General features: G+C 38.8%; 1 protein-coding gene across 6 annotated transcripts in view; it reads left to right on the forward strand.

The window, feature by feature from the left end:
- LOC140187049 (band 4.1-like protein 1) overlaps positions 1 to 12871 on the forward strand; it is a 337723-nt gene that overhangs the window by 316368 nt on the left and 8484 nt on the right. For 4 of the 6 annotated variants that reach the window (XM_072241962.1, XM_072241954.1, XM_072241980.1 and 1 more), the window contains 6 exons: positions 3577 to 3684; positions 7759 to 7893; positions 8451 to 8825; positions 10107 to 10217; positions 11565 to 11645; positions 11742 to 11834. In XM_072241962.1, coding sequence (XP_072098063.1) covers positions 3577 to 3684; positions 7759 to 7893; positions 8451 to 8825; positions 10107 to 10217; positions 11565 to 11645; positions 11742 to 11834 — 903 coding nt within the window. The remainder of the gene's footprint in view (positions 1 to 3576; positions 3685 to 7758; positions 7894 to 8450; positions 8826 to 10106; positions 10218 to 11564; positions 11646 to 11741; positions 11835 to 12871) is intronic. The other 2 variants (XM_072241998.1, XM_072241990.1) reach the window with 2 other exon arrangements.

Consider the following 12871-nt stretch of genomic DNA (forward strand, 5'->3'; position numbering starts at 1 on the left):
TGGTATCACAGCTTCTAAAGCCCACATTAGATTAGAGCTAGGTTAGAATATATACCATACACATTCCAATCACCTTCTACATCTGATGAGTCCAAAGATGATCTATTAAAATAATGTTTGAGACTATAGATTTCATTTACATCTTCATTGTCTATTTTTGCCCCACAAAACTGATTTTTTATTTGTAATACTTGATGTTATATACAAAAGCTTTAAATAGACCTCACTGGGTCCTTATGCATGACACACTGAATTCACTGATAAGCCAGGAGTCTTCATTTGAGGTCTGATTTATCCATGGTGTACAGAGAGTAAGTAGGAAGAATGGCACATCTCTTGTGAGCTACTGTTGCTTAACCAAGTGTCATTATGACATGTACATTCAGGGGATAAAGCAGCTATAATAGATGAATAGTGTTAATAAAAATGATATAGCAGTCACTAATTTATTGTTTGATTTGGAAAAAATTTATAGTAAATATTTTGTAAACTGATTGACAGTGTAGGCTATGCATTTGAAAAATGCTGTATAGGACAAATAAAATAGGCATCCGTTAGTCTTGTGAGACCATGGATTTGCGCCTTGGAAGGTTTTCCAGGGCGCAGGCCTGGGCAAGGTTGTGTGGAAGACCGGCAGTTGCCCATGCTACAAGTCTCCCCTCTCCACGCCACCGATGTTGTCCAAGGGAAGGGCACTAGGACCCATACAGATTGGCACAGGTGTCGTCGCAGAGCAATGTGTGGTTAAGTGCCTTGCTCAAGGACACAGCACGCTGCCTTAACCAAGGCTCAAACTAGCGACCTTCAGATCGCTAAATGAACGCCTTAACCACTTGGCCACGCGCCAACGGCACTTGTAATCATCAAATAGATGATGCATCTGATTATTTTTATTACTATTCAATATTTTGCACAGTCCTTGTGTTACAAGGGCACTGTAAAAACTGCTACTTATTAATACCTGTTTTGTATGGTTATAACTGATAGAAGTTCAGCAACGGTAAATTTGAAAGGAAAAAATGCACCATGACCACGTTTTGTACATTTGTTCATAAGGTCTCATTTCTTCAAAGTTATTGAACAATGAGGCTGCTTTCTTCCTTGTTTCTTCCACTTGGGGTTTTGATCATTTGTTATCCAAGTGCTACATTTTAATAAAAGCCAGAATCAAACTTTAACACTAACATAATTATGTTGCCATTTTAGTTTCTTCCCAGAAGCAGCTCTTAGAATCAAGTAGTATTATGAAAAATTTAATTTTAGTGGATTTGAAGATGAATGCAACTTAAATTTCTAACTGATTTGGTTACATCACTAACACTGCTAACTTAAATCATTAGCACTGATTGTATTGGCCTTTTCCCACCAGTGTATTGTACTAGCCTTTGCTGGCAGCCTGGCATCCGCAAATTGTTGCCAGTACTAACAAATCCTGCAGAGTAAACCATACGAGTAAACTTTTAATGTTTTATTCCTAGTGCTCAACTACCTCTCAGTGTGTTTATCCCTGAGCCATGCATTTCTTGATGTCGTATTGACTTGCTGCTGAATGGAAAGTCAGTGGGGAAAAGCGCACTTTCATATCGTTAAAATAATGCCACAATCTGTCTCCACACTTTTTAAATTAAGTACTTAAAGTTATGAATTCATAGGTGTGAAAAGTTCTTTAGCTGTGTTTCAGTAAATCAATGCCGTCTGTAGTGACATTTGATTAAAATACATTGAAATTTAATGAATATTGAAAAGTCTTTTAAGAAAAGAATTCTACCTCATAATAAGTATGTAATACGTTTTATGGAAGTTGTGAAGGTCAAGCTGTCTCACAAGTTATTTTATATATTCAGTGTTATTTGTTTATTGTTCTTTTTGTGCAGGATCTGTGTTTGAAAGCAGATTTCCCTTGATGTTGCTGGGTTGTACTGGCATTTCCGGATAGAACTGCCAGTGTTTCTCAGCAATGTGTTAGCATGTGTAGGGCTGGGCACGTGAGTGTGGTAGTTCCAGCCTTACAGCTGGGTTTCCCAGGTGCTCTCTGTGGGGTCTAGCTGTGGTGCAGGAGCTCGCTGGAGTACCAGGTATTTGTGCTGGGAAACTTACTCTCAGACCTGGTACAGAATCTGCAAACCCATTCTCCTTAATAAAAACTATACAAATGCAGGAAAGCAACGTAATGGAAAGGTAATTATTTTTAAAAATATTAAACACAAGAGATGCTGCAGAAGCTGGAAATGTTGAGCGACACACACAAAAAGCTGGAAGAACTCATCGGGTCAGGCTGCACCTATGGGCAGGAATAAAATGTTTATGTTTCAGGCTGAAACCCTTCATCAGGACTCATGAAGAGCCTGATGAAGGGTCTCGACCTGAAATGTCACCTATTTATTCCTCTACATAGACACGGCATGAACAGCTGATTTCCTCCAGCATTTTTTTGTGTTCAAAACAAGTATTTGTACTTTCAGAAATACTTTTAAATATGTGATTTTTCTTTAGGATTTTCATCATTTAAAATTTAATTTAATTTCATGGTGATCTTAATTGCTTCTAAACATTAGAAGCACTTGAAACCCCAGGAGATTTGACCGATGGCTGTGCAAGTATTGTGCCTTTGCTGTAAGCCCAACATTTTGAGGAGTTTTGCAGGCAGGCCCCTTTAAACCTTCTCAGGCAATCCAGTTACTTTGCACAAGTTCAAAGTGCCACTTGAGGGCCTTGCTGCTTGGCTCCAGGGTGGACTCAGACAGCAGAATCATCTTTCCATGTGTGACAAGATGGATGCACCCTCAAAGTTTTCCATGTTGGATGCTGGCCCTTTCTTGGAAACCTCGGTGAAACTTTAGAAAAAGTACAAACTTCCAGCAGCAGATAGCTGCTCTGAAAGTAGTGTCATTTGGAAGTGTAAAAGAAGGTGAATGGAAGATTTCTGCGGTCCATTTCCTGCAATGCCATGCCATGCTGAGCTTTGTGCATATGGAAACTTAACCGGCTGTGAACATCTGAGGTTTAGTTCAGGAATGAGTTAAAACATTCAGAGAAATTATTTTCAGGAACATCATTATCTAACTGCTGTGGTACTTGTTAAAGGATAAGGATCCTCTAGGAACTGCGAGCAGTTTGAGGAGCAAATGTGTTAATTAAACCTCTGTTTATCACTTGCCTTGAGCCTTGGTAGTTCATCCATTTTCCCCCTAAATTTACAAGTCTCCTTCTCCACAACTGTTAGCATAGTTTGACCAAAATTGGCATAAATCATTCCAATGGACTGGTATATAATTCAGCCTTACAAGGTAACTTGCTTTCTTATTAATGTAACATCTGTTAATTGATTTCTAAAAAAATCAAAAATTATGCACAAAGTGGAAGAAATGGTGCTAATTGATAAAATGCTTGCATTTCATGCTTTTTAACCTAGACAAGTATATGGTATTATGCAAGCGTGAATGACCAGTTTTCTGACTATTTTAAAAGCAAATCTGATACTTCTACAACTCAAGGTGCAAGCAAGAAGCTAGCATGTCTGTTATGTGTATTTATGCAATATGTTGTGCTACATCAGCTAATTAACCTTTCTGTCAGTCTGTGAGGGCTGAAGAGGAGGTCAAGGAAGAGCCTACTTCTCAAGTGGGTGCCATTGCCTTATCTCTGGAAGCTTCAGCAAAGAAAAGCCTTGCATCTTCCCCTGAGGTTGACCTTTTCAGTTACATATTTAACAACACGCTGAATTATAGTTTTATCAGAATTCATTTCTGCTTATTTAATAATGGTTAATTTAAAATGGCAGAACTGACATCAGTGTGGGATTTTTTTTTAACCAGTTAATATTTTCTAAAGGCTTAAAATTTATAGAGTAATTCTAAATCGCTAAGCATAAAGATTTAAATATAGACAATGTAAGAAATGTTTGTTACTGTGAAATTGGTTAGTTCTTTATCCAGTTATTCATTTATTTCATCATTAATTGTATTGAGGACCAGGAAGCTAAATCATATCGTGTATTTCATAGAATTGCTAAAAATATATATTTAGAAAGTTTAGCTTTATCCAGTTATGGCAATTTGTACTTCACTATAAAGAAAAATGAAATAAATGAAATGCATGTTTGTTGCTATATTCTTGTTTGTGGAATACTGTGATGTTGACAAGTTTCTGTATTTGAAATGTAGGGCTCTGATGAATGGGTTATAATAGAAAAACAAGCTTCTAGGCTAGAAGAACTAGTTGTAGTTGAAATGAAAAGTGACAGAAATGAATCCAAAGAAGAAACAGTTGAGGCTGTAACACTTGTTTGTGACAAAAAGCAAATTGATTTAGAACTATCATCTCCTGAAATGGAGCTTATAAAAGAAGCAATTCACAAGGATGAAGACAAATCTCCAGTGACTGAAGAAATTTGTGTTCTATCTGCTGTACAAAAAGATGACCCTTCTGAATCTATTGGTTTAATGGAAAAGACAAGAGCAATAACTAGTCCATTGGATTGCACAGAGTTACCGAAGTCAGATCAACAAAAAAAACCTGAAATGGAAAAACAAAAAGCTGAATTTGAAGAACTTGCATTTCAGAAAGTTTTAGATGAAGAACCTTTAATTTCTGGACAAAAGAATGTTGATGATACCTCAGTTTGTAGTGCAGAATTGTTAGAACGAGCTTCAACATTTAATGGCGAAAGGCTATTTAAGTCTAAAGAATTAAAATCAGATGCCCAACCAGGTGAAGGTGTACATACTACATTGCCTTTGCAAATGACTGGTAGAAAAGAATCCAAATCTGTTTCTCCTGAAAATGATGGAACTAGATCTAAAGAATATAAAGACTCCAAGGACATTTCTCCACAAGACAGTGACAAAAATTCCAAATTTGATTCTCCAACAGCTGACCAAAACAGCAAAAGTTTTCATGTGGAAAATCTAAAAGAAGTGAAGGCAGAATTACAATCATTTAACCAAGATTCCAAAGAGTCTCAGCCTTGTTCAAAGCGATTGGTTGGTAATGAGTCATGGACAGCCTTAGAAAAAGAGTCAGAAACATGTGACTTAAAGTTTCATTCTACAGGGGAAGCAGAAAGATCAAACTTGGAAGTATGCAAAAAAGACCCAAAACCTTGCTCAACAGGAGACGATGGAAAAGAACTTAAGCCAGTTACACTGAAGGACAATGGCAAAGAGGCAAGGCCAGATATACTGGAAGGCAATGGAAAAGAGTCAAAGCCAGGTACACTGGAGGATGATGGAAAAGAGACAAGGCCAGGTACACTGGAAGATGATGGAAAAGAGACAAGGCCAGGTACACTGGAAGACGATGGAAAAGAGACAAGGCCAGGTACACTGGAAGACGATGGAAAAGAGACAAGGCCAGGTACACTGGAAGATGATGGAAAAGAGTCAATGCCAGATACACTGGAGGACGATGGAAAAGTGTCAAGGCCAGATACACTGGAGGATGATGGAAAAGAGTCAAGGCCAGGTAAACTGGAGGACAAAGGCAAAGTGTCAAGGCCAGGTAAACTGGAGGACGAAGGCAAAGAGTCAAGGCCAGGTACACTGGAGGATGATGGAAAAGAGACAAGGCCAGGTACACTGGAGGACGATGGAAAAGAGTCAAGGCCAGGTACACTGGAGGACGATGGAAAAGAGTCAAGGCCAGGTACACTGGAGGACGATGGAAAAGAGTCAAGGCCAGGTACACTGGAGGACGATGGAAAAGAGTCAAGGCCAGGTAAACTGGAGGACAAAGGCAAAGTGTCAAGGCCAGGTACACTGGAGGATGATGGAAAAGAGACAAGGCCAGGTACACTGGAGGACGATGGAAAAGAGACAAGGCCAGGTACACTGGAAGACGATATAAAAGAATCAAGGCCAGGTACACTGGAAGACGATATAAAAGAGACAAGTCCAGGTACACTGGAAGGTGTTGGAAAAGTGACAAGGCCAGGTACACTGGAAGGTGTTGGAAAAGAGACAAGGCCAGGTACACTGGAAGGTGTTGGAAAAGAGACAAGGCCAGGTACACTGGAAGGTGTTGGAAAAGAGACAAGGCCAGGTACACTGGAAGGTGTTGGAAAAGAGACAAGGCCAGGTACTCTGAAGGACAATGGAAAAGAGACAAAGCCAGGTACACTGGAGGACGTTGGAAAAGAGCCAAGACCAGGTATGCTGGAGGGTGATAGAAAAGTGATAAAGCTGGATACAATGGGAGATAAAGGAAAAGTGCTGAAGTCATGTACATTTGAGGATGATGGGAAAGAGACAACATCATGTACACTGACAAATGAGGAAAAAGAGTCAAAGCCAAGCACATTGGAGGAAGACAGAAAAGGGAGAAGGGCATGTTTACCCGAAGACAATGGAACAGGGACAAGGCCATATACATTGGACAATAATGGCAGAAATTTCAATGACAATAAAATGCTCAAGCAGCTTTCCCAGGGTCATGCCAATGACCTTGTTCAAGTTGAGTCTCAGTCAGATTCTAGGGATGAATCTAAGGAGTGTTTCCCAAGGACAGCCAGTGATGAATCTAAAATATATTCTTCAGCACGGGTATCATCAGTATTGGTTTGCTCAAAATCCACAAATGTGGCTGTATATGACAACTTAGCATCTAATGAACTGTCATCAGATGCAAATCAAGTTCAATTCCTTGTTAACAACAAAGTAGATTCCAGATCAGAACCCCAAATGGAGTATGCTGAGGGAAAATCATCTAAACTGGGCTCTCCTGATCTTGGGTTGGCAGGCCAGGAAGTGATTTTTAAAGCTGAATTTTCTCATGTTGAAACGTTGCAAAGATCAACAATAGCTTTGCTTCCATCTAAGTCAAGAGAGGAAGAGTCTACTCAAGCCACTGAACTTGAGTACGTAAAGATCACAGAGTTTCCGAAAGTTGATCCTTTAAAGCCCACATTCAAACCTGGAAAAGAGAGCATATTGTTTAAACATGACAGAGGACTTCCAAATTCATCAGAGCAGATAGCAGAAATCTACTCTTCAGCCAAGCTTAAAGAGAGACATCCGGAAGTGTATGATATGGGATCTGCCACTCTGAAAGATAAAATATCATACTTTGAATTAAAATTGGGAGAAAATGCTTACTTAAAAAAGCCAGTCAAAGTGTTGGAACAGGCTGCACAGATTTCTGAAGTTGGATCCCCGGATTCAGGCTGTGAAGTGGAATTAACAGAAGCAGTGGTAACTCTTCATGTGAATTATCACAGGAAATATTGTTCCAGCATGTTTTGTCAAATAGCATCCAACATCATACAACTTTACATAGCTTAAAACAAGTTTATTTCTGAATCGCTATTTTATGTTTTAGTTATGTCTATTGCTAAATGCAGAGCATTGTACTCAATCTGTTGATTTGCTTTCTTTTTATTTAGACCATTTAGAGTTTTGCAACTGCAAATGTCAATCGATCCACCATATTGACCTTTGGCAGCAATGAAAATAGTCGAAACTGAAGTGTCTCCAAAAAAACAAAATGTCAATGCTTTTCTCATATTGCTAGAAAGTTGCATTTTGATGATGCTCTGGAAAAAGAAAATGCTGTGACTTCCCCTTGCTTGGTTTATTTTCTCTCTCCACTGTTCTGCTCCTTCTTTAAGCATACTAATGCCTGTCAAAACAATTATTAGTGGCTGATTTCCCGCTATTGCTGTGGTGCTAGCTCCCGAACTGTTTGCCACTGTGTCATTTAAGAATGAAGGCTCTTTTCTGAACTCCCCGATTCAGCTTTTGATGAATGCTTTTGTCTGTTTAGACTAAGCCTGTTCGCGAAAGCACCTCAGAAGACAAAGATGCAAAACCTTCAAGAGAAGCTTTAAAATCTCCCGGGAAGACTTCTGTAAAAGGGGAAGCCTCTGAAGATCCTGTTACTTCAGCAACTACATCCCAGGTGTTTAACTCTTGCTAAACTACATAATTAAATTTAAGAGTTAATTTACATATCATGTGTTTTTTCATGTTATTAATGTTACTACAAGCTTTCTCTGTATGCTGCTAATAGCCTGTTTAATTTATTCAGTGTTTCTGGGTTGCTCTCTTGCAGTTAGATGTACCCTCCTGATTTCAAGTGTTCCTCAGCTCTTGCCAACACGCCGCTTCTATTTTGAAAAACAAGAACTATATTCTATTACTTTATGAGCATCCTTTTGATTTTACAGGAGCTGTTCCCTTCACATGAAATAAGTGATGAAGAATCTGCCAAATCCAAGGTTGCTGATTTTAATTAACACCCAAGTTTAGATGTTAATTTACTTGTTTCTTCATGCCTCCCATTTGTCACATCAACTATCTGTCCTCACTTATGTTTTTTTTATGTTGCCCACCTTTCAGATTCCTCAAGTTACAGTAAATACTCGGTTGCATTGGTCTCTGGTACACATTCACATACCAACCTTTGTTGCTTTTTGATCCTTATTACTTTGATCTTCGTCATTCTCTCTTGCTCAGAGCCCTGAAGCAAAGCAGGATCTGAAAAGGAGGTCTTTGCTGGCCAAGCAGGAGTCTGATGAGGTCATGGAGCAGATGCAGGAGCTTGTGCCGCAGACCGTGGTGGTTGAACACAGACATTCCAACATTATTACAAACTCCTCAGGACCTGCTGAACTCGAGAAAGACCTCTTAGCGTCTGAAGGAATTGATGGAATATTGGAAGAGAAGAAGTTATCAATGGAAACTAAGGCGATTAAACAAGAAATTGACAATGCTGTCTCTGAAGCCAGTACTCCAAGTACCAAAAGCACTGAAAAGCAGCCCGCTCAAGAGGATGGTGTTGATCAACACAAAAGCAATGACCAAGAACCTGAAGAGAAACCTCAACATGAGGTAACCCTTTAGAAGACAGAATGCATGCCCCCACCTTTCACCTGTCCTTGTGTATAAAACTGCAACCATCTCGTCTAATTGCTTGCTTCTTCAAAATTAACCATAATAGATTAGATTCACCATAGCATGTTAATGTTAACGACTAATGGTAAAAACAAGCAACAGGAATTACAGAGCAAATTAGTTAGCATCTGTAACATGTTTGGTGCCTACCCACCACATTGACCAGAAATAATATAACCTTCTGTGTACAGATGTTAACTGACTTGTCTATTATAACCAGCTTCTAATTTGTATCTTAATATCTATTTTAACTTTAAAGCATTAATTTGCATTGTTGATCTGTCATCTTCAGCGAATGCATTACGTTAATTTCTTGTAAATGAATGTCATATGCTGTATAATCTCTGCTGCTTAACACAAATGCTTGTATTAAAGGAAGTTTGTTCTTGCACATCTAGAACTACTGAACAAGAGCAACATTTTGATGCTGACAATGGTATTTCTATCAAAGGCAATGTTTGGGTCAAAAGTGTTTATTTTTAACATTTTTCATATGTTTGAATTAATTTTTGCCATCACCTGTATTTTTATTTTAAACCATTTGAATGTTTTGCTTAATGAACTTGGTCTTGCTAGCTCTACTAATCATGGTACCAATTTTGCTCCCATGATATGGGCATTGGGTGACTAATGACTTTTTTGAAGATCTATTGACTTCAAAAAATGTAACTTAGCATATACCAATGTCGAACCCGTTTTGTGTAACTAGTTGCCCGGTATTTCCTTTGCATGAACACAATAGTTATCTTGTTTGCCTTCCGTTTTTGTCTAGTATCTTTGTTCATTTTTATTTCTGCAAGTTCAAACATTGTCTTTCAAAGTTTACCATAAATTTATACCAAAGGACAGAAGAATGCAAGTGACTGTTGCTTAACTTTGTGTTCCTTTCTATGGGAATCAGCATATTTAACAGATGGCTTAATGTTAAAGGCTAAGAAAGGAATTGCACATTTGGCCATCTTAATCAGCTTTAGGGCTTTCATAGTCAACTTAAAAACTACAAGCAGTGAACATTACTTTATGTGCAGATGTTAAACTTAAGATCTTCTTCATGGTTGAGAATGCCTGGTTGAAAGCCTGATGACTTGATTTCTTATGTGACCAAAAGTAAGTAAAGGAGAAATGTTTTCTCATCTCCTGATGATCTCCTGGGTTTGTACATTAAATCCATACAGCAATGGCAATGGAAAAAAAATTGGGCATTGTTTTATTTTTCAGGATATCACAAAAACAAAAACAGGGTTGCCAAGTGAGGAACCTATTGTAAAAATGGAAGCCACCTCCAAAGAAACACCATTGGAAATCAAAACACCCACCAGCACCATACAGGTACAGTATTTGGGGATTTTATTTTTGCTGCTCCTGTGGAATTAGATAGTGGTCTGTGCATGAAAGGAAGGGAAAAATGCAAAGAAATTTTGTGGGTGCAGAGATTAAATCATTTGCTAAAAATCTGTTCCAGATGCCACAAGCGAGGAACTGATCAGCCATTTATTGCTATGTTGTTAAGGCTGCCTTGCTGGAGTTGTGAAAACAGTGGGGATTGGTGAGAGGGGCTGCCCTGTTGGAGTTGTGAAAACAGTGAGGGATGGTGGGAGGAATGTGGATCTGTCCATTTCATCGAGCTACCCCTTTGCCATGTAAAGAGTGGCCACAAGTCACTGCACATATTTTAGATCAGTGATCACTGCATGTGGGTTACAACACTGTTGCAGCAGGTACCGTTGGTGTTGGTACATTTCAGTAATCTGGGATCAGTCTGACCTCTGGTTTGTCTGTGTGTGTTTTTTTGTTTGTTTGTTCCACATGTTCTCCCTAGGAGCTTGGGTTTCATCCCACAGCTTAAAAATACACTGGCTGGTTACTGTGATTTTCCCGCTTACCCAACTATATTAGAAGTAAATTAGAGTTCAGCTGACTGATGTGTGAGAGAATGAGTTGTGAAGAAGTAAGGGTGGGGGAATGGCTTTGTTCTGGGAGTGGTCACAGACTTGATGGGTTGTTCTAAAGATGTGGCACTTCTATCATTATTTATTTTAGTATTAATCCCCTCACTCCTTCAAAATATATCTGAGAAATACTGAAGTATATATCTGGTATACCAAGTTATATAAACTTCCATCAGATCTGAAGATAAGTTTCTTAGTAGTTTCACATGAGTTTTTAATACTATTAGCTTTTCTGGGTCTGCATTTATTTTTGATTTGGTTTTGCTTCCTTGGGCGCAGTGATACACAGTAATGTCATTGATTCCAGTCAGGTAGATTCAGCAAATTTGTACTCCAAAGGCGTAGACTTGGTGCTAGGAAAAGTGCTTTAGAGACCTGACCTGTAGTGCCTTGTGAAGCTTGCATGTTCTCCCTGTGACCACATGGGTTTCCTCCAGTTGCTCTGGTTTCCTCCCATCCCAAAGATGTGCGAGATGACAGATTAATTGGCCGCTGCAGATTGCGCTGATGTTTGCATGAGTGGTAGAATCTGGAGTTGGGTTGGGTGGGGGGTGGGGAGGGAGGAGCTGGTTATGAGATTAATGTAGGCTTGGTGCAAAGTAGCTGTTTGGTTGGTGTGGACAATGTATGCTGTTTCTATTCTGTCTGTCTTTATGATTCTCAGCAGTAAAGTTCATTCATTAAATAAATTTAATTTTAATGCATATTTGTCTGTTTTTATGTGTAGATTACCAATAGTCAAGATCTTGCGAATGAAGTTGTAACAAGCTCTCAAAATGCTGTATCAGAAACTCTGCCCACATCAGCTGTACGTGGCTTGCTATTAGCCTAATAATTTTCAAGAGTTTTCCTTTCATCTTGAACCCTGAACTCTAAACTTGTTTATATTTTACTACTTTTTCAGGTTGACAATAATAGTGGAGTTGTATCTGTAACAAGCTCTCAGTCTGTTACTTCAGAAACTATATCGACATCAACCACCACTCATATCACCAAGGTAACGCTGTTCAGAAATGAAATTATTGTTAAAATTCCAAACACTTGGAAGGTTGATAAGCAAACAATTTTATCAAAATGGCTGGACTAAACAAAAGATTATGCTGATCTTGAGTGTTCATTTTTTAATCTTGCTTTATCAGCTGTGGTGTTTTTCACTTTTTTTTGTTTGTAGTTGCATTTTAAAATATCTGTTATAGACAAGTTGCTTGACATTTTAAAAAGGCAGCAGACTTAACTGCAGCGGCATTTTTCACTCTTTATGGTAGAAATTATGTTATAAACTCATAGTTATACAGTTTGCAATTAGTCTTTTGGCCCAATTCATCCATGCTGATCAATGTTGCTTCCTGAACTAGTCCCATTTGCCCTCATTTGGCTCATACCCCTCTAAACCAGGGGTTCCCAACCTGTTTTAGCCATGGACCAATACCATTAAGCAGGGGGTTCATGTACTGCAGGTTGGCAATCCCTGCTCTAAACCTTTCCCATCCAGAAAACTCTCCAAATACTTATTAAACATTGTAATCGTACTTGCCTCTACCACTTCCTCCAGCACCTTGTTCTATATACCCACCAACCTCTGTGTAGAAAAACAAGCCTCTCAGGCAACCTTTAAATCTTTCTCCTTGTGCCTTAAGACTAAGTCCTGTAGCTTTGGGCACACCCCTTCCCCCCTTTCTGGGAAAAGGAATGTTACTATTTGCACTTTCTATCATCTTTATAATTCTGTAAATCACTAAGGTCACCCCTCAGCCTCCTTTGCTCCAGGGACACCAGACCCAGCCTATATAATTTCTTGTAACTCAATCTGTCCAGTCCCAGGAACATGAATTGGACCACTTTAATGGCACCAAAAATGTTGACACAACTCCAAGAAAGCTGACAACTCAAAAGCAGGCTTATGACCAATTGCAAAGTAGTGGTGAAATACAATTTTAAATACATGGATTTTAAATATTAAGCCATATTTTGTGAATCACATTGTGCAGTTCAGCCAATTTTCTATGTTGCTCTATTTGACTTGAAATAACAATT

This window comes from Mobula birostris, chromosome 2 (assembly GCF_030028105.1).
Source record: "Mobula birostris isolate sMobBir1 chromosome 2, sMobBir1.hap1, whole genome shotgun sequence".
Taxonomy (NCBI): domain Eukaryota; kingdom Metazoa; phylum Chordata; class Chondrichthyes; order Myliobatiformes; family Myliobatidae; genus Mobula; species Mobula birostris.